A 24,642-nucleotide genomic window follows, 5' to 3' on the forward strand; every position below is an offset into this window, starting at 1 on the left:
AAAGGTCATACCTGTGACCACGCCCTGGAGTTCCACCACCGGACTCGGAGGGAAGGGCCCTGGCTGGGGTTCAGGGGGGCCCTTCATGGTTTCTTGCATCGGGGCCCTGAAGGTTCTAGTTACGCCACTGTCTACAATGCAACAGCTACAACAAGAAAACGCTCAATTGAGGGAAGAAACCAAATACACTAAAATCACAAATGATACTCCACAATCAGGGAACACAATTAAAAGTCCGTACAGACAGAGTGCCATCAACAGACTGGTGAGACCCATCAACTTCCTAAAATTATCATTACAAAGCCCAGCAATAGCCGAGACAACCCCAGTATGCCCATCAACGTAGCCTCACTGTGCCCATCAATGGAGACTCACCTGTGCCCATTAACACACACAGCCTCCAGTAGGAGAAGGACCCTCTTACATTGGAGGTCAGTAAGAGAAGGACCCTCTTACATTGGAGGTCAGTAGGAGAAGGACCCTCTTACATTGGAGGTCAGTAAGAGAAGGACCCTCTTACATTGGAGGTCAGTAAGAGAAGGACCCTCTTACATGGAGGTCAGTAAGAGAAGGACCCTCTTACATTGGAGGTCAGTAAGAGAAGGACCCTCTTACATTGAGGTCAGTAGGAGAAGGACCCTCTTACATTGGAGGTCAGTAAGAGAAGGACCCTCTTACATTGGAGGTCAGTAGGAGAAGGGACCTCTTACATTGGAGGTCAGTAGGAGAAGGACCCTCTTACATTGGAGGTCAGTAGGAGAAGGACCCTCTTACATTGGAGGTCAGTAGGAGAAGGACCCTCTTACATTGGAGGTCAGTAAGAGAAGGACCCTCTTACATTGGAGGTCAGTAGGGGAAGGACCCTCTTACATTGGAGGTCAGTAGGGGAAGGACCCTCTTACATTGGAGGTCAGTAAGAGAAGGACCCTCTTACATTGGAGGTCAGTAAGAGAAGGACCCTCTTACATTGGAGGTCAGTAGGAGAAGGACCCTCTTACATTGGAGGTCAGTAAGAGAAGGGCCCTCTTACATTGGAGGTCAGTAAGAGAAGGACCCTCTTACATTGGAGGTCAGTAAGAGAATGACCCTCTTACATTGGAGGTCAGTAAGAGAAGGATCCTCTTACATTGGAGGTCAGTAAGAGAAGGATCCTCTTACATTGGAGGTCAGTAGGAGAAGGACCCTCTTACATTGGAGGTCAGTAAGAGAAGGACCCTCTTACATTGGAGGTCAGTAGGAGAAGGACCCTCTTACATTGGAGGTCAGTAGGAGAAGGACCCTCTTACATTGGAGGTCAGTAGGAGAAGGACCCTCTTACATTGGAGGTCAGTAGGAGAAGGACCCTCTTACATTGGAGGTCAGTAGGGGAAGGACCCTCTTACATTGGAGGTCAGTAGGGGAAGGACCCTCTTACATTGGAGGTCAGTAGGAGAAGGACCCTCTTACATTGGAGGTCAGTAGGAGAAGGACCCTCTTACATTGGAGGTCAGTAAGAGAAGTACCCTCTTACATTGGAGGTCAGTAAGAGAAGGATCCTCTTACATTGGAGGTCAGTAGAGAAGCACCCTCTTACATTGGAGGTCAGTAGGAGAAGGACCCTCTTACATTGGAGGTCAGTAAGAGAAGGACCCTCTTACATTGGAGGTCAGTAGGAGAAGGACCCTCTTACATTGGAGGTCAGTAAGAGAAGGACCCTCTTACATTGGAGGTCAGTAAGAGAAGGACCCTCTTACATTGGAGGTCAGTAAGAGAAGGACCCTCTTACATTGGAGGTCAGTAAGAGAATGACCCTCTTACATTGGAGGTCAGTAAGAGAAGCACCCTCTTACATTGGAGGTCAGTAGGAGAAGGACCCTCTTACATTGGAGGTCAGTAAGAGAAGGACCCTCTTACATTGGAGGTCAGTAAGAGAAGGACCCTCTTACATTGGAGGTCAGTAGGAGAAGGACCCTCTTACATTGCAGGTCAGTAAGAGAAGGACCCTCTTACATTGGAGGTCACTAAGAGAAGGACCCTCTTACATTGGAGGTCAGTAAGAGAAGGACCCTCTTACATTGGAGGTCAGTAAGAGAAGGACCCTCTTACATTGGAGGTCAGTAAGAGAAGGACCCTCTTACATTGGAGGTCAGTAGGAGAAGGACCCTCTTACATTGGAGGTCAGTAAGAGAAGGACCCTCTTACATTGGAGGTCAGTAGGAGAAGGACCCTCTTACATTGGAGGTCAGTAAGAGAAGGACCCTCTTACATTGGAGGTCAGTAGGAGAAGGACCCTCTTACATTGGAGGTCAGTAAGAGAAGGACCCTCTTACATTGGAGGTCAGTAGGAGAAGGAACCTCTTACATTGGAGGTCAGTAAGAGAAGGACCCTCTTACATTGGAGGTCAGTAAGAGAAGGACCCTCTTACATTGGAGGTCAGTAGGAGAAGGACCCTCTTACATTGGAGGTCAGTAAGAGAAGGACCCTCTTACATTGGAGGTCAGTAAGAGAAGGACCCTCTTACATTGGAGGTCAGTAGGAGAAGGACCCTCTTACATTGGAGGTCAGTAAGAGAAGGACCCTCTTACATTGGAGGTCAGTAGGAGAAGGACCCTTTTACATTGGAGGTCAGTAAGAGAAGGACCCTCTTACATTGGAGGTCAGTAGGAGAAGGACCCTCTTATATTGGAGGTCAGTAAGAGAAGGACCCTCTTACATTGGAGGTCAGTAAGAGAAGGACCCTCTTACATTGGAGGTCAGTAGGAGAAAGACCCTCTTACATTGGAGGTCAGTAAGAGAAGGACCCTCTTACATTGGAGGTCAGTAGGAGAAGGACCCTCTTACATTGGAGGTCAGTAAGAGAAGGACCCTCTTACATTGGAGGTCAGTAGGAGAAGGACCCTCTTACATTGGAGGTCAGTAGGAGCAGGACCCTCTTACATTGGAGGTCAGTAAGAGAAGGACCCTCTTACATTGGAGGTCAGTAGGAGAAGGACCCTCTTACATTGGAGGTCAGTAGGAGAAGGACCCTCTTACATTGGAGGTCAGTAGGAGAAGGACCCTCTTACACTGGAGGTCAGTAAGAGAAGGACCCTCTTACATTGGAGGTCAGTAAGAGAAGGACCCTCTTACATTGGAGGTCAGTAAGAGAAGGACCCTCTTACATTGGAGGTCAGTAAGAGAAGGACCCTCTTACATTGGAGGTCAGTAGGAGAAGGACCCTCTTACATTGCAGGTCAGTAAGAGAAGGACCCTCTTACATTGGAGGTCACTAAGAGAAGGACCCTCTTACATTGGAGGTCAGTAAGAGAAGGACCCTCTTACATTGGAGGTCAGTAAGAGAAGGACCCTCTTACATTGGAGGTCAGTAAGAGAAGGACCCTCTTACATTGGAGGTCAGTAAGAGAAGGACCCTCTTACATTGGAGGTCAGTAGGAGAAGGACCCTCTTACATTGGAGGTCAGTAAGAGAAGGACCCTCTTACATTGGAGGTCAGTAGGAGAAGGACCCTCTTACATTGGAGGTCAGTAAGAGAAGGACCCTCTTACATTGGAGGTCAGTAGGAGAAGGACCCTCTTACATTGGAGGTCAGTAAGAGAAGGACCCTCTTACATTGGAGGTCAGTAAGAGAAGGACCCTCTTACATTGGAGGTCAGTAAGAGAAGGACCCTCTTACATTGGAGGTCAGTAGGAGAAGGACCCTCTTACATTGGAGGTCAGTAAGAGAAGGACCCTCTTACATTGGAGGTCAGTAAGAGAAGGACCCTCTTACATTGGAGGTCAGTAAGAGAAGGACCCTCTTACATTGGAGGTCAGTAGGAGAAGGACCCTCTTACATTGGAGGTCAGTAAGAGAAGGACCCTCTTACATTGGAGGTCAGTAGGAGAAGGACCCTCTTACATTGGAGGTCAGTAAGAGAAGGACCCTCTTACATTGGAGGTCAGTAGGAGAAGGACCCTCTTACATTGGAGGTCAGTAGGAGAAGGACCCTCTTACATTGGAGGTCAGTAGGAGAAGGACCCTCTTACATTGGAGGTCAGTAAGAGAAGGACCCTCTTACATTGGAGGTCAGTAGGAGAAGGACCCTCTTACATTGGAGGTCAGTAGGAGAAGGACCCTCTTACATTGGAGGTCAGTAGGAGAAGGACCCTCTTACATTGGAGGTCAGTAAGAGAAGGACCCTCTTACATTGGAGGTCAGTAAGAGAAGGACCCTCTTACATTGGAGGTCAGTAAGAGAAGGACCCTCTTACATTGGAGGTCAGTAGGAGAAGGACCCTCTTACATTGGAGGTCAGTAAGAGAAGGACCCTCTTACATTGGAGGTCAGTAGGAGAAGGACCCTCTTACATTGGAGGTCAGTAAGAGAAGGACCCTCTTACATTGGAGGTCAGTAAGAGAAGGACCCTCTTACATTGGAGGTCAGTAGGAGAAGGACCCTCTTACATTGGAGGTCAGTAGGAGAAGGACCCTCTTACATTGGAGGTCAGTAGGAGAAGGACCCTCTTACATTGGAGGTCAGTAGGAGAAGGACCCTCTTACATTGGAGGTCAGTAGGAGAAGGACCCTCTTACATTGGAGGTCAGTAAGAGAAGGACCCTCTTACATTGGAGGTCAGTAGGAGAAGGACCCTCTTACATTGGAGGTCAGTAGGAGAAGGACCCTCTTACATTTAAAAATAATTTAAAAGGGGAGGACGGGTTTAAGGATAAAAAATAGATTTGCTAATGAAATGCAGCGAGCAGTGTACGTGTACGTGTAGCATACTTTTATAAAATCTAATATAAATGTAAAAAAAAAAAAATAAATACCTCCTACAATTTTTAAAAGTACACAACTAAAAGGTAAAAAAAAAACGATTATTAAAAACAAAAATATAAATAAGAATTTACTTAAATAAAAATAAATAAAAATAATAATTTTTTTATAATATTATATATATATATAATATTATAAAAAAATAATTATTTTTATTTATTTTTATTTAAGTAAATTCTTATTTATATTTTTGTTTTTAATAATCGTTTTTTTTTACCTTTTAGTTGTGTACTGTAGGAGGTATTTATTTCTTTTATTTAAAAAAAAAAAATATATATATATATATATATAATAATTAGACCGAAAAAATACCTTTTATAATAAAAATAATTAAACACTAGTTGTGGCTTTTATTTGAAATAGATACAAGCTGAAATTAAAAATCATTGAAAAAATAAAAATAAATATTTTTCTACATTATATGTGCATCTATTCACAAAAAAAAAAAAAAAAAAGAAAGAAAATCATTTCTAAAAAAGGCAATATTAAATGATATTTATTTTAACATTTTAGACAATAGTATAGTACGTTGATTTAGCAGATTAGGTGTTAGTTTATTTTGAATGAAAGCTGACTCCTCGTGCTCCTCATGGTCCTCGTGCTCCTCGTGCTCCTCGTTGTCCTCGTGCTCCTCGTGCTCCTCGTTGTCCTCGTGCTCCTCGTGCTCCTCGTGCTCCTCGTTGTCCTCGTGCTGCGTCTGGTCTTCACAGGTAATACTGAACAGGTATACTGGTCAGTATTACCTTTTGCCCACGATTCAAATGGCGGTTTGTGAACCGCCCTCTGAACGTGGGTGACGTCATGACGTCACTTCCTTTTTCTTCCTCGTGCGAGAACTCGAGCCTGGGGGCCGCACAGACTCCTGGGAAATTTAAAAAAAAAAAACGATCCCAGGAGACAGTGCGGCCAACAGGAAGCGCAGACCTGCCGCTGAAGCCCCGCCCATGCCCGCAGCCGCACCGCCCCTATCCGAAATCTCCAGGACCAGGAAATTCAAAAAGAGAAAAAGACAGAAGATGCCAGCAGCAAGGTAAGGAGGGAATATCCTGCAATTACACAACAAGACAATCATAAGGGCATAGGAGTTGTAATTCGGGTGGAGCTCCGCTTTAAATAAATTGCAAATTAAAAATGTCCATTTAAATTGATTTACATACATGTCCCCCTTGGTGGGAGCGGAGATGACCCCCATCTATAAGGATATTCAGTACATACACACACAGCACAAGGCCGTGTTCACACTACGAGACGTTTCTCGGGGGCTGCAGTTCCTCTGAGCTCCACAAGGTGGTGATCTTCTCACTTCTACCATAGAGACAGGAAGTCTCTATGGAAGACAGGAAGTGATGTCAGGTTATAAATAGGATGTTTCTGGTGAGAGGGGAGTCGGGAGAAAGCAGAGAGGAGGTAATAAGATCTTATTTTCTATTTACACACAGTAACCCCCCCGTCATGTCCGTCCTCTTCCTCCATAGTCACTGTGACGTCTTTTTATCTCCAGCAGATGATGATACACACATATATAGTGTGGAGACCTAGATTACCCCCTTCAGGGGCAGAACATTCCCCCACTTACGGGGCCGGAACATTCTCTTCATATTGGAGATAAATTCTAGTAATTTTGTTCCTCTAAACAAACGCCCAACTATGCCCTCCCAGTGGTGTCACTTGGTTTGGTGTCACCCCCATCCCCCCCACATCGGTCACGGAGATACCCCGGGGCAATGAGCAGGCTAGCACAGCAGCACAGCTCTTCCCTTGTGCAAGCCCCCTAATGTAACCCCCCCATGTAATCCCCCCCCCCAATCTAATCCCCTTATGTTCAACCCCCCCCATGTAACCCCCATGCAATCTCTCAAATGTAACCCCCCCATGTAATCCCACTAATGTACCCCTCCCGTGTATATCTCCCCTCTCTACATCTACGTACATACACATGTCCTTCCTCCTAGGCCCCTCCTCCTGTCGTGGATATACAGTCAGTGTGGAGGAGGAGCCCAGACTCCATCAGCTCTGAGGGGTAAGGATGAGCTCCGGCGTGTTCGCAACGAGCATGTGCAGAGCCCGCCAGGAAGTCGGCGCTGCGCTGATCACAGGCAGTGAGATAAGTGCAGCGCAGTGCCGACTTCCTGGCGGGCTCTGCACGTGGGCTGTGCGAACACGCCAGAGCTCATCCTTACTGAGGAGTGTAATTGGGATAGCCGGCACCTCTCCCCGTCTTCCGGCACCTCTCCCCGTCTTCCATCAGCCGGCCACCTCTCCCCGTCTGCCGGCCTCCTCTCCCCGTCTGCCGGCCTCCTCTCCCCGTCTGCCGGCCGCCTCTCCCCGTCTGCCGGCCGCCTCTCCCCGTCTGCCGGCCGCCTCTCCCCGTCTGCCGGCCGCCTCTCCCCGTCTGCCGGCCGCCTCTCCCCGTCTGCCGGCCGCCTCTCCCCGTCTGCCGGCCGCCTCTCCCCGTCTGCCGGCCGCCTCTCCCCGTCTGCCGGCCGCCTCTCCCCGTCTGCCGGCCGCCTCTCCCCGTCTGCCGGCCGCCTCTCCCCGTCTGCCGGCCGCCTCTCCCCGTCTGCCGGCCGCCTCTCCCCGTCTGCCGGCCGCCTCTCCCCGTCTGCCGGCCGCCTCTCCCCGTCTGCCGGCCGCCTCTCCCCGTCTGCCGGCCGCCTCTCCCCGTCTGCCGGCCGCCTCTCCCCGTCTGCCGGCCGCCTCTCCCCGTCTGCCGGCCGCCTCTCCCCGTCTGCCGGCCGCCTCTCCCCGTCTGCCGGCCGCCTCTCCCCGTCTGCCTGTCACGATAATAGGGGATTGCGGTTCCCGGAGGACATGCGGGCACTGGGCTATGGTGGGCTATGGGACTCCTCCCCTGAGCTGTCTGCCTCACAATATTATGTCCAACTACCCCCGCCCCCCTCCCCCCCGACCATCGCAGGGAGCCAAGGAGACACTGGAGTGTGCAGGGGAAGGAGGAAGAAGTGAGAGCCATGGCACCTCTCTCAGTACAGTGTCGGGTGTCACCCCTCTGGCGGGTATCACCTGGGTGCAGCATGCACCCCCCGCTTCCCCCCTAGCGATGCCACTCTGTCCTCCTACACCCCTCCTGTGCCCTGTCCTTGATATCTGGTTTTCCTCCAATTCGGAATACTTCTAAGCAGATGGTATTAAAGGTCTGTTCCACAGAGGTGAGAAGTGCGTGACCATAGGACAGGGATCTGCAATTAGCGGACCTCCGGCTGTTGCAAAACTACAAGTCCCATCATGCCTCTGCCTCTGGATGTCATGCTTGTGGCTGTCAGAGTCTTGCTATGCCTCATGGGACTTGTAGTTCTGCAACAGCTGCAGGTCCACTAACTGCATATCCCTGCCATAGGAGGTGGATATGTAGGGAAGGAAGAGTCAGCGGACTAGATTTCAGATCCCTGGCACATCTGGATCTTGCTGAGGGTAAGGACTTATTGGCCTCCCCTCGTATATCCTGGAATACAGTATTGTAGATCTGTGATTCTGTTTCAAAAACCAATCGGTAAGGCTGCAGTCAGAAAGTGGCGTCGGCCATCTTGGTACACCCCGCACTGCTCACCACCAAACTGATAGTCATAAGGGACAGACGACATTATTTGACACCCTCATTCGGTGGCGTTGATGTACAGTACCACACCTCCCAACTTTCCGAGATGGGAACGAGGGACACCTATTAGCAAAAGTATGTTGTGATAGGACACGCCCCCTTAAAGAGGAATTGTAAAAAAAAAAAAAAATGATTGGTTAAACCCACAAGTGCTTTTTTTTTTACCGCTACTGTTCCTTTATATTGGCTTTTGGAATTTACAAATGCAGCAATTTAGATGAAAGGTTTAGTCCTGGGAAACACTTTTTGAAAGATAAAAAGTGAATTTTATATAAAACTATATAGATCAGAGACAAAATGAGGGACAAATGAGGAGGAGAGAAAAACGGAGGGACCTTGTTTCAAATTTATGGACAGACCCTCCACATCCGGGACAGTCCCTCCACATCCGGGACAGTCCCTCCACAGACTCTCCACATCCGGGACAGTCCCTCCACAGACTCTCCACATCCGGGACAGTCCCTCCACAGACTCTCCACATCCGGGACAGTCCCTCCACAGACTCTCCACATCCGGGACAGTCCCTCCACAGACTCTCCACATCCGGGACAGTCCCTCCACAGACTCTCCACATCCGGGACAGTCCCTCCACAGACTCTCCACATCCGGGACAGTCCCTCCACAGACCTTCCACATCCGGGACAGTCCCTCCACAGACCTTCCACATCCGGGACAGTCCCTCCACAGACTCTCCACATCCGGGACAGTCCCTCCACAGACTCTCCACATCCGGGACAGTCCCTCCACAGACTCTCCACATCCGGGACAGTCCCTCCACAGACTCTCCACATCCGGGACAGTCCCTCCACAGACTCTCCACATCCGGGACAGTCCCTCCACAGACTCTCCACATCCGGGACAGTCCCTCCACAGACTCTCCACATCCGGGACAGTCCCTCCACAGACCTTCCACATCCGGGACAGTCCCTCCACAGACCTTCCACATCCGGGACAGTCCCTCCACAGACTCTCCACATCCGGGACAGTCCCTCCACAGACTCTCCACATCCGGGACAGTCCCTCCACAGACTCTCCACATCCGGGACAGTCCCTCCACAGACTCTCCACATCCGGGACAGTCCCTCCACAGACTCTCCACATCCGGGACAGTCCCTCCACAGACCTTCCACATCCGGGACAGTCCCTCCACAGACCTTCCACATCCGGGACAGTCCCTCCACAGACTCTCCACATCCGGGACAGTCCCTCCACATCCGGGACAGTCCCTCCACAGACTCTCCACATCCGGGACAGTCCCTCCACAGACCTTCCACATCCGGGACAGTCCCTCCACAGACTCTCCACATCCGGGACAGTCCCTCCACAGACCTTCCACATCCGGGACAGTCCCTCCACAGACCTTCCACATCCGGGACAGTCCCTCCACAGACTCTCCACATCCGGGACAGTCCCTCCACAGACCTTCCACATCCGGGACAGTCCCTCCACAGACCGTCCACATCCGGGACAGTCCCTCCACAGACCGTCCACATCCGGGACAGTCCCTCCACAGACCGTCCACATCCGGGACAGTCCCTCCACAGACCGTCCACATCCGGGACACTCCCTCCACAGACCGTCCACATCCGGGACACTCCCTCCACAGACCTTCCACATCCGGGACAGTCCCTCCACAGACCGTCCACATCCGGGACAGTCCCTCCACAGACCGTCCACATCCGGGACACTCCCTCCACAGACCGTCCACATCCGGGACACTCCCTCCACAGACCGTCCACATCCGGGACACTCCCTCCACAGACCTTCCACATCCGGGACACTCCCTCCACAGACCTTCCACATCCGGGACACTCCCTCCACAGACCTTCCACATCCGGGACAGTCCCTCCACATCCGGGACAGTCCCTCCACAGACTCTCCACATCCGGGACAGTCCCTCCACAGACTCTCCACATCCGGGACAGTCCCTCCACAGACTCTCCACATCCGGGACAGTCCCTCCACAGACCTTCCACATCCGGGACAGTCCCTCCACAGACCTTCCACATCCGGGACAGTCCCTCCACAGACTCTCCACATCCGGGACAGTCCCTCCACAGACCTTCCACATCCGGGACAGTCCCTCCACAGACCTTCCACATCCGGGACAGTCCCTCCACAGACCGTCCACATCCGGGACACTCCCTCCACAGACCGTCCACATCCGGGACAGTCCCTCCACAGACCTTCCACATCCGGGACACTCCCTCCACAGACCTTCCACATCCGGGACAGTCCCTCCACAGACTCTCCACATCCGGGACAGTCCCTCCACAGACTCTCCACATCCGGGACAGTCCCTCCACAGACTCTCCACATCCGGGACAGTCCCTCCACAGACTCTCCACATCCGGGACAGTCCCTCCACAGACTCTCCACATCCGGGACAGTCCCTCCACAGACTCTCCACATCCGGGACAGTCCCTCCACAGACTCTCCACATCCGGGACAGTCCCTCCACAGACTCTCCACATCCGGGACAGTCCCTCCACAGACTCTCCACATCCGGGACAGTCCCTCCACAGACTCTCCACATCCGGGACAGTCCCTCCACAGACTCTCCACATCCGGGACAGTCCCTCCACAGACTCTCCACATCCGGGACAGTCCCTCCACAGACTCTCCACATCCGGGACAGTCCCTCCACAGACTCTCCACATCCGGGACAGTCCCTCCACAGACTCTCCACATCCGGGACAGTCCCTCCACAGACTCTCCACATCCGGGACAGTCCCTCCACAGACTCTCCACATCCGGGACAGTCCCTCCACAGACTCTCCACATCCGGGACAGTCCCTCCACAGACTCTCCACATCCGGGACAGTCCCTCCACAGACTCTCCACATCCGGGACAGTCCCTCCACAGACTCTCCACATCCGGGACAGTCCCTCCACAGACTCTCCACATCCGGGACAGTCCCTCCACAGACTCTCCACATCCGGGACAGTCCCTCCACAGACTCTCCACATCCGGGACAGTCCCTCCACAGACTCTCCACATCCGGGACAGTCCCTCCACAGACTCTCCACATCCGGGACAGTCCCTCCACAGACTCTCCACATCCGGGACAGTCCCTCCACAGACTCTCCACATCCGGGACAGTCCCTCCACAGACTCTCCACATCCGGGACAGTCCCTCCACAGACTCTCCACATCCGGGACAGTCCCTCCACAGACTCTCCACATCCGGGACAGTCCCTCCACAGACTCTCCACATCCGGGACAGTCCCTCCACAGACTCTCCACATCCGGGACAGTCCCTCCACAGACTCTCCACATCCGGGACAGTCCCTCCACAGACTCTCCACATCCGGGACAGTCCCTCCACAGACTCTCCACATCCGGGACAGTCCCTCCACAGACTCTCCACATCCGGGACAGTCCCTCCACAGACTCTCCACATCCGGGACAGTCCCTCCACAGACTCTCCACATCCGGGACAGTCCCTCCACAGACTCTCCACATCCGGGACAGTCCCTCCACAGACTCTCCACATCCGGGACAGTCCCTCCACAGACTCTCCACATCCGGGACAGTCCCTCCACAGACTCTCCACATCCGGGACAGTCCCTCCACAGACTCTCCACATCCGGGACAGTCCCTCCACAGACTCTCCACATCCGGGACAGTCCCTCCACAGACTCTCCACATCCGGGACAGTCCCTCCACAGACCCTCCACATCCGGGACAGTCCCTCCACAGACCTTCCACATGCGGGACAGTCCCTCCACAGACCTTCCACATGCGGGACAGTCCCTCCACAGACCTTCCACATGCGGGACAGTCCCTCCACAGACCTTCCACATGCGGGACAGTCCCTCCACAGACCTTCCACATGCGGGACAGTCCCTCCACAGACCTTCCACATGCGGGACAGTCCCTCCACAGACCTTCCACATGCGGGACAGTCCCTCCACAGACCTTCCACATGCGGGACAGTCCCTCCACAGACCCTCCACATGCGGGACAGTCCCTCCACAGACCTTCCACATGCGGGACAGTCCCTCCACAGACCCTCCACATCCGGGACAGTCCCTCCAAATCCGGGACAGTTGGGAGCGATGTATCACTAAACAAATCATCACATAGATTACTTTTTGTCCCCTATGTGATGTGGGGTGGGGAGGGGGGGGAGTTTAAGTTAAGTAAAAAAAATAAATATTTTTTTTAATTGTAAAAAAAATAGTTACACCCAAGAGCATAAAATCTCCCCCTCAAAAAAAAAATGTGCCCTCTTCACCACATATACATTTTACATGTTACATATCGCCACACGTGCCGGAATGAGAGCGATAATTCTAACACCAGACCTCCACCGTTATATATATATATATATATATATATATATATATATATATCTGCTTTGAAAGCCTCCTTTTGGTCATCAGTTTAGCATATTAACCACTTCAGATCCGCGCTATTGCCAAATGACGGCATTAGCGCGGACCTACATTTTCAGGACTACGTCTATTGACGTCGTCCTGGTTACGAGCGGCCTGCGCGCCCCCTGAGGGGCGCGCGCGGCGCGCTCTGTGATCGGCGAGTCCGTGAGACTCGCCTGATCACCGATCCGTGTAAGGGGTCGATCCCGACCCCTTATCAAGTGATCAGCTGTCAGCCAATGACAGCTGATCATGTGATAGAACGGAGCCGGTAATCGGCTATTATTCCTCCTCGCGCTGACAGCGCGAGGAGAGAAAAAAAAAGCCGATCACCGGCGGCCGTGATCGGGACATCAGTCCCGATCACGGCCATCAATACAAGGGACCACCTGCCACCTGCCTGTGCCCACCTGCCTCCCGCAGTGCCATCCTGAAAAAAAATAAAAGAAAAAGTAAGTGCCCCCCGTCAGTGCCCCCTGTCAGTGCCCATAGTGCCCACAGTGCCACCCACAGTGCCACCCACAGTGCCACCCCACAGTGCCACCCACAGTGCCACCCAATCTGCCTCAAAGGTGCTGCACCCCAGTGCCGCCCATCAGTGCCCAGCAGTGCCGCCCATCAGTGCCCAGCAGTGCCACCTATCAGAGCCACCTATCAGTGCCACCTATCAGTGCCCATCAGTCCCATCTATCTGTGGTACCTATCAGTGCCCATCCGTGCCACCCATCCGTGCCACTTATCCGTGCCACCCATCCGTGCCATCTTATCTGTGCCCATCTTTGCCCATCAGTGCCGCCTTATCTGTGCCCATCGGTGCCGCCTTATCTGTGCCTATTAGTGCCGCCTTAACTATGCCTATCAGTGCCCACCAGTGCAGCCCATCAGTGCCCACCAATGCAGCCCATCAGTGCCCACCAATGCAGCCCATCAGTGCCCACCAATGCAGCCTATCAGTGCCGCCTAATCAGTGCACTTCAATGAAGGAGAAAAATGACCCGTTTGCAAAATTTTATAACAAACTATTAAAACATGATTTTTTTTTTTTTTTTTTTTTTTTTTGCATCTTTTTTTGTTTGTTTAGCAAAAAATAAAACTCCGAGCTGTAATTAAATACCACCAAAAGAAAGCTCTATTTGTGGGAAAAAAATGATAAAAATTTCATTTGGGTACAGTGTTGTATGCCCGCGCAATTGTCACTCAAAGTGCATCAGCGCTGAAAGCTGAAAATTGGTCTGGGACTGAGGGGGGTTTAAGTGCCCAGTAAGCAAGTGGTTAAAAATCAGGTACTGAAGTTTGTCGCCATTTTACAAGCGCAAACAAATTTAAGGTTTGGTATCTATTTACTCGGTGCAATCTCATCTTTTATATTTTACCAAAAAATTTGGAAATTTTTTGGGATTTTGTGCCCCCTAAAATTTACGTTCAATGCTTTTTTTTTTTTTTTTTTACTCAAATTTTGTGTTTCCTTACTTGCGGTAATATTGCGTGACATAAATGTTTGGAGCAACCACTATTTTATTCTCTACGGTGTCCGCTTTAAGAAAATATATCGTATTTTGGGGGAATTTATGGAATCTTCAGGCCTTACATTTTGCAAAAAAAAAAATGCAAAAACAGCTCTACCTGAGAAAGGATAAATTCACCTTCGGGAACAAGTTCCACCCGTAAGATTTGTTAGTTAGAAAAATACGGCTTCTGATATTTTCATCTCCTGGAATCAAAGCACATTTGTCAAGCCCCGCCCTAAACAGTCCAAATTAAATGTGTTCCCATGGGGGTAGTAGTTCTTCAATGAACATCAAGCCTCCTATATCCCTCCCCTCCCCCCCAACATCCTATTATTGTGTGACCAACACCATCCAAATAATTCTTACTTTCATTTCCCAAAGTTATCCGTCTACAAGGAGACCTGTATAGATCAAATGACACCACCAATGAGGATGGAGGAGGACCGGAGTCACATGACTGAGAGGATACTAAACCTCACCCTGGAGATCATCTACCTGCTGACCGGAGAGGTGAGGAGGATTCTGGGAGGTCACATGACATCACTCTTATCTCTATTAATAAAACACAGACCTGACCGGAGAGGTGAGGAGGATTCTGGGAGGTCACATGACATCACTCTTATCTCTATTAATAAAACACAGACCTGACCGGAGAGGTGAGGAGGATTCTGGGAGGTCACATGACATCACTCTTATCTCTATTAATAAAACACAGACCTGACCGGAGAGGTGAGGAGGATTCTGGGAGGTCACATGACATCACTCTTATCTCTATTAACCACTTCAGCTCCGGACCAATAAACACCTTAAGGACCAGAGGTCTTTTTGCAATTTCGCACTGCGCTGCTTTAACTGGTAATTGCGCGGTCATGCAATATTGCACCCAAACGAAATTTGCGTCCTTTTCTTCCCACAAATAGAGCTTTCTTTTGATGGTATTTGATTGCCTCTGCGATTTTTTTTTTTTTTTTTTGCGATATAAATGGAAAAAGAGCAAAAATTTTGAAAAAAAAAGATATTTTCTTCTTTTTGTTATAAGAAAAATCGAATAAACTAAATTTTAGTCATACATTGAGGGCAAAATTTATTCAGCCACATGTCTTTAGTAAAAAAAATGTCAATAAGCGAATATTTTTTGGTTTGCGCAAAAGTTATAGCGTCTACAAACTAGAGTACATTTTCTGGAATTTACACAGCTTTTAATTTATGACTGCCTATCTCATTTCTTGAGGTGCTAAAATGGCAGGGCAGTACAAATCCCCCCCAAATGACCACATTTTGGAAAGTAGACACCCCAAGGAAATTGCTGATGGGTATGTTGAGCCCATTGAATATTTATTTTTTTTGTCCTAAGGGATTGAATAATGACAAAAAAAAAAAAAAAAAAATTTTTTACAAAAAGTTGTCACTAAATGATATATTGCTCACACATGCCATGGTTATATGTGGAATTGCACCCCAAAATATATTCCGCTACTTCTCCCGAGTATGGGGATACCACATGTGTGGGACTTTTTGGGAGTCTAGTCGCGCACGGCACCCCGAAAACCAATCACTGCCTTCAGGATTTCTAAGGGTGCAAATTTTTGATTTAACTCCTCACTACCTATCACAGTTTCGAAGGCCATAAAATGCCAAAATAGCACAAAACCCCCCAAAATGACCCCATTTTGGAAAGTAGACACCCCAAGCTATTTACTGAGAGGCATGTTGAGTCCATGGAATATTTTATATTTTGCCACAAGTTGCGGGAATATTACAAACTTTTTTTTTTTTGCACCAAGTTGTCACTAAATGATATATTGCTCACACATGCTATGGGCATATGTGAAATGACACCCCAAAATACATTCTGCTGCTTCTCCCAAGTACGGGGATACCACATGTGGGGGACTTTTTGGGAGCCTAGCCACGTACGGGACCCCGAAAACCAAGCACTGCCTTCCGGATTTGAATATAAAATGCTATAAAAAACAAACTAACCAGAGTCACCCGTAACACTTATACGGTGATCAGTGGTGAAAGGGTTAACTAGGGGCAATCAGGGGGTTCAAATTTTTATTAGGTAGTATATGGGGGTCCCTGGCGCTATATAAAAACCTGACGGGGAACCTAAATAACTAACTGGCTAACCAGCGTCACCAGTGACACTTATACTGTGATCGCTGGTGAAAGGGGGTGAAAGGGTTAACTAGCAGCAATCAGGGGGTTAAAACCATTATTGGGTAGTATATCGGGGTACCTAGCGCTATAAAAACCTGGCGGTGAACCTAAAAAAATAACTAGCTACCTAGCGACACTGATGCAGCGCTCAGAAAAATTATCGCTTAGTGACACTGGCAAAAGGGGGTGAAAGGGTTAACTAGCGGAAATCAGGGGGTTAAAACCATTATTGGGTAGTATATCGGGGTACCTAGCGCTATAAAAACCTGGCGGTGAACCTAAAAAAATAACTAGCTACCTAGCGACTGTAGCGACACTAATGCAGCGATCAGAAAAACGATCGCTTAGTGACACTGGCAAAAGGGGGTGAAAGGGTTAACTAGCGGCAATCAGGGGGTTAAAACCATTATTGGGTAGTATATCGGGGTACCTAGCGCTATAAAAACCTGGCGGTGAACCTAAAAAAATAACTAGCTACTTAGCGACACATGCAGCGATCAGAAAAATGATCGCTTAGTGACACTGGCAAAAGGGGGTGAAAGGGTTAACTAGCGGCAATCAGGGGGTTAAAACCATTATTGTGTAGTATATCGGGGTACCTAGCGCTATAAAAACCTGGCGGTGAACCTAAAAAAATAACTAGCTACCTAGCGACTGTAGCGACACTAATGCAGCGATCGGAAAAACGATCGCTTAGTGACACTGGCAAAAGGGGGTGAAAGGGTTAACTAGCGGCAATCAGGGGGTTAAAACCATTATTGGGTAGTATATCGGGGTACCTAGCGCTATAAAAACCTGGCGGTGAACCTAAAAAAATAACTAGCTACCTAGCGACTGTAGCGACACTAATGCAGCGATCAGAAAAACGATCGCTTAGTGACACTGGCAAAAGGGGGTGAAAGGGTTAACTAGCGGCAATCAGGGGGTTAAAAACATTATTGGGTAGTATATGGGGGTACCTAGCGATATAAAAACCTGGCGGTGAACCTAAAAAAATAACTAGCTACCTAGCGACACATGCAGCGATCAGAAAAATGATCGCTTAGTGGCACTGGCAAAAGGGGGTGAAAGGGTTAACTCTAGGGGCAATCAGGGGGTTAAATCTTTATTGGGGGGTAATAGGGGGCTACCCTGGACCTAACACTAACTGTCCTGACAGTTTTTACTGTCACAACTGACACTGAATGCATTGATCAGTAAAGAAATGATCAATGCAATCAGTGACACTGTGACTGGGGGGGGGGGGGGGATCGGGGGGCGATCGGGGGGGGGGGTTTGTGTGCCTGTGTGTACCTACATGTCAGTGTAGTGTTGGTGCACACTTACTTTTAGTCTTCTCCTCGTAGTCCGGTCAAAAAGACCGCCCCGAGGAGAATGACATCACTTCCTCCTTCCTGTGTAAACAATACACAGGGGAGGAAGCTTCTCATTGGCCAGGAGCGATCCAGAGGGGGTGGCCGAAAACCAACGGCCATCCCCTCATCACGGAGCGCTCCTGGACCGAATCGGACCGCCGTAAACAGCGGGAGGGGGTCCGATCGGACCCCCCACCCGCTGGAAGGCAATCACGTAGATGTACGTGATTCTGCCTGCCTGTGCCATTGTGCTGACGTACAATGGCAATACGGCGGTCCTGAAGTGGTTAATAAAACACAGACCTGACCGGAGAGGTGAGGAGGATTCTGGGAGGTCACATGACATCACTCTTATCTCTATTAATAAAACACAGACCTGACCGGAGAGGTGAGGAGGATTCTGGGAGGTCACATGACATCACTCTTATCTCTATTAATAAAACACAGACCTGATCGGAGAGGTGAGGAGGATTCTGGGAGGTCACATGACATCACTCTTATCTCTATTAATAAAACACAGACCTGACCGGAGAGGTGAGGAGGATTCTGGGAGGTCACATGACATCACTCTTATCTCTATTAATAAAACACAGACCTGACCGGAGAGGTGAGGAGGATTCTGGGAGGTCACATGACATCACTCTTATCTCTATTAATAAAACACAGACCTGACCGGAGAGGTGAGGAGGATTCTGGGAGGTCACATGACATCACTCTTATCTCTATTAATAAAACACAGACCTGACTGGAGAGGTGAGGAGGATTCTGGGAGGTCACATGACGTCACTCTTATCTCTATTAATAAAACACAGACCTGACCGGAGAGGTGAGGAGGATTCTGGGAGGTCACATGACATCACTCTTATCTCTATTAATAAAACACAGACCTGATCGGAGAGGTGAGGAGGATTCTGGGACTCTAACATGATGTTCCTATTGGTTCCTCAATACAGAGATTTCCTCTTGTGAAGTCCGGTGATCATATGACCATCACAGTGCCTCCATGTGACTCCCTAAAACCTGAGAGACACAACATGGAGAAGATTCTAGAAGTCACCAAGAAGATGATGGAGCTGCTGACAGGAGAGGTGAGGAGGATTCTGGGAATTCTGGGACATTATCCAGTAACAGACAAGGGATGTGTCTGGATGGTGACTGTATCATTGTGTGTGTCAGGTTCCTATAAGGTGTCAGGATGTCACTGTCTATTTCTCCATGGAGGAGTGGGAGTATTTAGAAGGACACAAGGATCTCTACAAGGACGTCATGATGGACAATCAGCCGCCCCTCACATCACCGGGTAAGAGGAGACTTTATTGTAAAGGAGAGAGCAGTACGGAGGCTCCACCTAGATCCCCCATCATCTGATAAACACATAGAAACAATGTATTCAGTCAGTGTGTGTGTTTCCTACAGATGGATCCAGTAATGGGAACCCACCAGAGAGATGTCCCCGTCCTCTGTATTCCCAGGATTCCACACAGGAAGGTCACACCATCCCCCACTGTTACAAGGTTGGTAGGACGGAGCATCTAGAACATGGATTCATGGAGATGTGTGGATTTTCTATGTAAACTTATATTTTACAGATGATATTTTCTCTCATTTTCTTGGTTTAGAGTGGAGATCCAATGGATATAGAATTTGAGGTGAAATCAGAAGAAGAAGAGAGGTATGTGAGGGATGATCAGCAGTCTATGGAGGAGGATGGACTATTGAGGCTAATTCTAGAGGACGGCACTCTCACAGAGATCAGCACAGGTGGGTCATTAACACTAAATCCATTCCTCCCCCCCATACTGCTCACTGATTGGTCCAGAGTAGGGCGGGGGCTGGGTGATATCAGCCTGCAATCCCCTGGTCACTTTCCTGAGCTGTGTTCCCCGTCCTGTATTCCTGGATTTCTCTCCGATAATCTTACTTCTCTGTGCTGGCAGGAAAATGTTAACTTTTGGTATAGGCGTTTCTCAGCATAGGCATCTGGGGGATGTGTTTTAAATCTTGGCAAGAGGGGGACCTACTCAATATTAGGTGGATGGTTATGATTTCACGGCCAGTTGGTGTATTGCATGGTACATACTCCTGACCCCTGCACTATATACTATATACACTATATACTATATATACTATATGTTGTACATTACATACTCCTGAAACTCGTCCTATAATCCCCTCATCACTGTCACTCCTATAGAAGACAGTTCTCGTTGTTTCCTCACTCTCTGACTAAGGTCCATGAATAAAGAAATGATCTGGTAGGAGATCAGAGGACCCATTTACTAGTTACCTTGAGGGGGGAATTGTAAGATCCTCAGAGACAAAGCTGCCTGATGTGGGCGGAGTCCTGGTTTAGGGGAACCAATCAGCTCGTGTCTAGTAATAATAAGCCAAATGGTCCGGGGCTGAAGTGGTTAAACAATTCTACTTATAATTTGTCCTAAGTCACAACCTTTATATTTTTACCTTATAACAGAATTATCATTAGGTCAGTAGATACTAAAATTGTAATCGTATCTGTGACCTGGAATATAATATGTATAATTTGAATGACTTATAACCACATGTATTTTAAACACAATACTGACTGCACCATTTGAAGTGAACTTTGGACAAACTCAGTGGATATTTAGAGATGGATTAGGTATCTACACAGCTCCTAAAATCTAACACAATGGGTTTTGCTGGACGAGGGTGATTTCTACGTGATAACAGTCTGTATAACCCTTTTGTCTAAGGCTGTCTGTCGCTTTTCTTTACCCACCAAAGATAGGTAAATATCTTCTTTGTTTTGTGAAATGGGACATTATTGTTCAGGCAAATCTGTTTCAACACCAGGTTTGTATAATCTAAAAATGGTTGATCCATTGAAATCATATGTTTTCCAAGTTTTCAATGGATCCGCCATTTTTTTTTTGTCACTCCTATAAAAGACAGTTCTCGTTGTTTCCTCACTCTCTGACTAAGGTCCATGAATAAAGAAATGATCTGGTAGGAGATCAGAGGACCCATTTACTAGTTACCTTGAGGGGAGAATTGTAAGATCCTCAGAGACAAAGCTGCCTGATGTGGGCGGAGTCCTGGTTTAGGGGAACCAATCAGCTCATGTCTAGTAATAATAAGCCAAATGGTCCGGGGCTGAAGTGGTTAAACAATTCTACTTATAATTTGTCCTAAGTCACAACCTTTATATTTTTACCTTATTACAGAATTATCATTAGGTCAGTAGATACTAAAATTGTAATCAGATCTGTGGCCTGGAATATAATATGTATAATTTGAATGGGGGGGGGGGGGGAATTGTAAGATCCTCAGAGACAAAGCTGCCTCATGTGGGCGGAGTCCTGGTTTAGGGGAACCAATCAGCTGATGTCTAGTAATAATCTTTGTATTTCTATTTTAGTAGATGGACGGGAGATGAGGAAAACCTCAGAGGATTGTCTCACTTTGTCTCCAGACTGTAAAGTAGAAGATGAGGACATCACACAGTATAGTCCAGGAGAAAACCCGACTACCTCAAATGTCCATCCGGCACCACACAGTGTAGATGGACCATCGTATTCCTCTTATCCTGAGGAACCTCAGACTGTGCGGGACGGTGCCGGACCATCGTATTCCTCTTATCCTGAGGAACCTCAGACTGTGCGGGACGGTGCCGGACCATCGTATTCCTCTTATCCCGAGGAACCTCAGACTGTGCGGGACGGTGCCGGACCATCGTATTCCTCTTATCCTGAGGAACCTCAGACTGTGCGGGACGGTGCCGGACCATCGTATTCCTCTTATCCCGAGGAACCTCAGACTGTGTGGGACGGTGCCATCCTTCCTAAGGATAAGAGGTTTGACTGTACTGAGTGCGGGAATTGTTTCCGCTTTGAATCCGGTCTTATTGTGCATAAAAGAATTCACACAGGAGAGAAGCTATATTCCTGTCCTAAGTGTGGGAAATGTTTTACACAGCAGTCGAGACTTAACACACATAAGAGATCTCACAAAGGGGAGAAGCCGTTTTCCTGTCTTGAGTGTGGGAAATGTTTTTCACACAATTCCAGTCTTAACACACATCAGAGATCTCACACGGGGGAGAAGCCATATTGCTGTCTTAGGTGCGGGAAATGTTTTTCACAGAAGTCTAGTCTTAACACACATCAGAAATCTCACACAAGAGAGAAGCTATATTCCTGTCCTAAGTGTGGGAAATGTTTTACACAGCAGTCTAGACTTAACACACATCAGAGATCTCACACAGGGGAGAAGCCGTTTTCCTGTCTTGAGTGTGGGAAATGTTTTTCACACAATTCCAGTCTTAACACACATCAGAGATCTCACACAGGGGAGAAGCCATATTGCTGTCTTAGGTGCGGGAAATGTTTTTCACAGAAGTCTACTCTTAACACACATCAGAGATCTCACACAGGGGAGAAGCCATATTCCTGTCTTGAGTGCGGGAAATGTTTTTCAGAGAAGTCCTATTTTTACAAACATCAGAGATCTCACACGGGGGAGAAGCCATATTGCTGTCTTAGGTGCGGGAAATGTTTTTCGCAGAAGTCCAGTCTTAACACACATCAAAGATCTCACACGGGGGAGAAGCCGTATTCCTGTCCTGAGTGCGGGAAATGTTTTTCACTGAAATTCAGTCTTAACAAACATCTGAGATCGCAACACTGAGGTAGATCCACTTTCTACATCTGATTGGCAGAAGTGTAAACCACAGAAGTCCTTTGTTTACAAACATCAGAGATCTCACGGAGGAGAAGCCGTATTCCTGTCCTGAGTGAGGGAATTGTTCCTCACTGAAGTCCTGTCTTCCTGTACATCAGGGGGTCCCACACAACCCTGGAGGTGTATTAGTGAGTGCGGGAAATGTCTTGTATATGAATGTTTCTGGATATGTGGGGAAGAAGCACCCCCTGATATACACCTCAGATATACTCCATGGCTGATCTTCATCATGGAAGAAACAGTTGATAAGGAGATCAGAGATCACCAAAGACATGGATGAAGTGTTGTACCGTGTCGGCCGTTGATAGCAGGAGAAAAATAAAAATGGAGTCATTACCTCTCATTGGCTGAGTACATTTTGTGGTGTAAACTCTTGAAAGAGGTCTGTTCTCTCAAGTCGTCTTCAAGGACGAAACACGTAAACCCCCCACTTAAAAAGCGGCCCTCTAGGCCTTTTAAAATAAAAATGGAGTCATTACCTCTCATTGGCTGAGTACATTTTGTGGTATGGAGACTTAGAGTTCTGTTATTCTCTTACAAGAGGTCTGTTTTCTCATGTCGTCTTCCAGGACGAACCACGTTAACCCCACCACTCAAAAGGCGGTCCTCTAGGGCTTTTAAAATAAAAATGGAGTAATTTCCGCTCATTGGCTGAGTACATTTTCTAATATCTGTACCAGTGTCACTGACATACCAGTACCTGATCACCATCACACCAGTACCATGTGACCAGTGCAGCCAGTAATATCTGTACCAGTGTCACTGACATACCAGTACCTGATCACCATCACACCAGTACCATGTGACCAGTGCAGCCAGTAATATCTGTACCAGTGTCCCTGACATACCAGTACCTGATCACCGCCACACCAGTACCATGTGACCAGTGCAGCCAGTAATATCTGTACCAGTGTCAAACCAGTACACGCCAGTTCCTGATCACCGTCACACCAGTGCCATGTGACCAGTGCAGCCAGTAATATCTGTACCAGTGTCAAACCAGTACACACCAGTTCCTGATCACCGTCACACCAGTACAGTGTCACCAGAGCCAGCAGAAACACGAACGCCATGTCCAAAAAAAGGTACAGAAGTGAATGGGGAACCTTTCATATTCTGATCATGACAGATGAGAGTAGTTGGGAGGAGGTCTCACTGTCAGATTGGGATTCTGAATATGAACCTGTGGAGAGCAGCGGTTCAGTAAGGAAGGTGAAAGGATCCCAACAAAGAGAACCGAAAAAGCAGCAGGTGAGAACCAGCAGTGCAGTACATCCTGGTGATTACAGGTGGGCCGAACTAACGCCTGTTTGGTTCACGGCACAACTCTCGAAATTCAAGAAAGTTTCGGAGCCGAATAATGAACCCCATTGAAGTCTATGGGACCCTAACTGGAAAAATCAAAAGTGCCCATTCAAGTAATTGGGAATACAATGGTGATGGGCGTCCAGGTACTGCACTGGGGGACATGTATCAATGAAATAAAGTTTTTGAAAAACATCATTTGTAATATACTGATGCTTAAGGGGGTCGCCTTAGTCTGCCTGTAAAGTGGTGCATCTGTAGCATGTATAGAACCTGCTTCAGCAAAAATTACATTTATAAAGGCCAAAAAATTACATTTAAATAGATTTTCGATGCAAGGTTTCTTTATTTTGTAAGTAACTGGGTTGGGGAGCCAGTCTGTATGATGAGGCCACAATGTCGTGCACTGGGAACAAGATTAGAGATTTTTTGGATAAATTCTGGTGTCTTTTGCAGACTTTGGATAGAAGTCGCAGGTGTGGAAAAATTGGGCTTTGTGTGTTGGTGGCGACTTCACACTATAACCCTATAGAGGTACTCTTGATGATCAAGCAATGGCTGTGCATGATCAAGGAGCAAGTGGCTGACGCTGTGTTCAAATAACTCAGCTGACTCCTCCATGCATGATGCTGGAGCTATGACAGTAATGGCTTTGGACAAGGAGGCAAGTTTAGCCACTCTGGCAGCTGCAGGGGACTGCACACCAGTCTCTGCTTAGATGATGGAGGATGAGGATGGTTTAGTAAGCCAGTCCACTGCCTCCTCTGCATTGTGTGGCTGGACTGCACGGGAAACATCAC

At 48.5% G+C, this 24,642-nt stretch overlaps 1 protein-coding gene across 1 annotated transcript in view; it reads left to right on the plus strand.

Moving 5' to 3' along the window:
• Positions 1-24,642, plus strand: part of LOC143955453 (uncharacterized) — a 274,185-nt gene that overhangs the window by 176,042 nt on the left and 73,501 nt on the right. The window contains exons 5-10 of the mRNA XM_077465497.1: positions 7,042-7,623; positions 18,977-19,115; positions 19,232-19,329; positions 19,435-19,576; positions 21,216-22,478; positions 23,667-23,788. Of these exons, the coding sequence (XP_077321623.1) occupies positions 7,042-7,623; positions 18,977-19,115; positions 19,232-19,329; positions 19,435-19,576; positions 21,216-22,478; positions 23,667-23,788 (2,346 nt within the window). The remainder of the gene's footprint in view (positions 1-7,041; positions 7,624-18,976; positions 19,116-19,231; positions 19,330-19,434; positions 19,577-21,215; positions 22,479-23,666; positions 23,789-24,642) is intronic.

This window comes from Lithobates pipiens, unplaced genomic scaffold (genome assembly GCF_037356315.1).
Source record: "Lithobates pipiens isolate NorthernLeopardFrog02 unplaced genomic scaffold, aLitPip1_a1.2 Scaffold_35, whole genome shotgun sequence".
NCBI classification, from domain to species: Eukaryota; Metazoa; Chordata; class Amphibia; order Anura; family Ranidae; genus Lithobates; species Lithobates pipiens.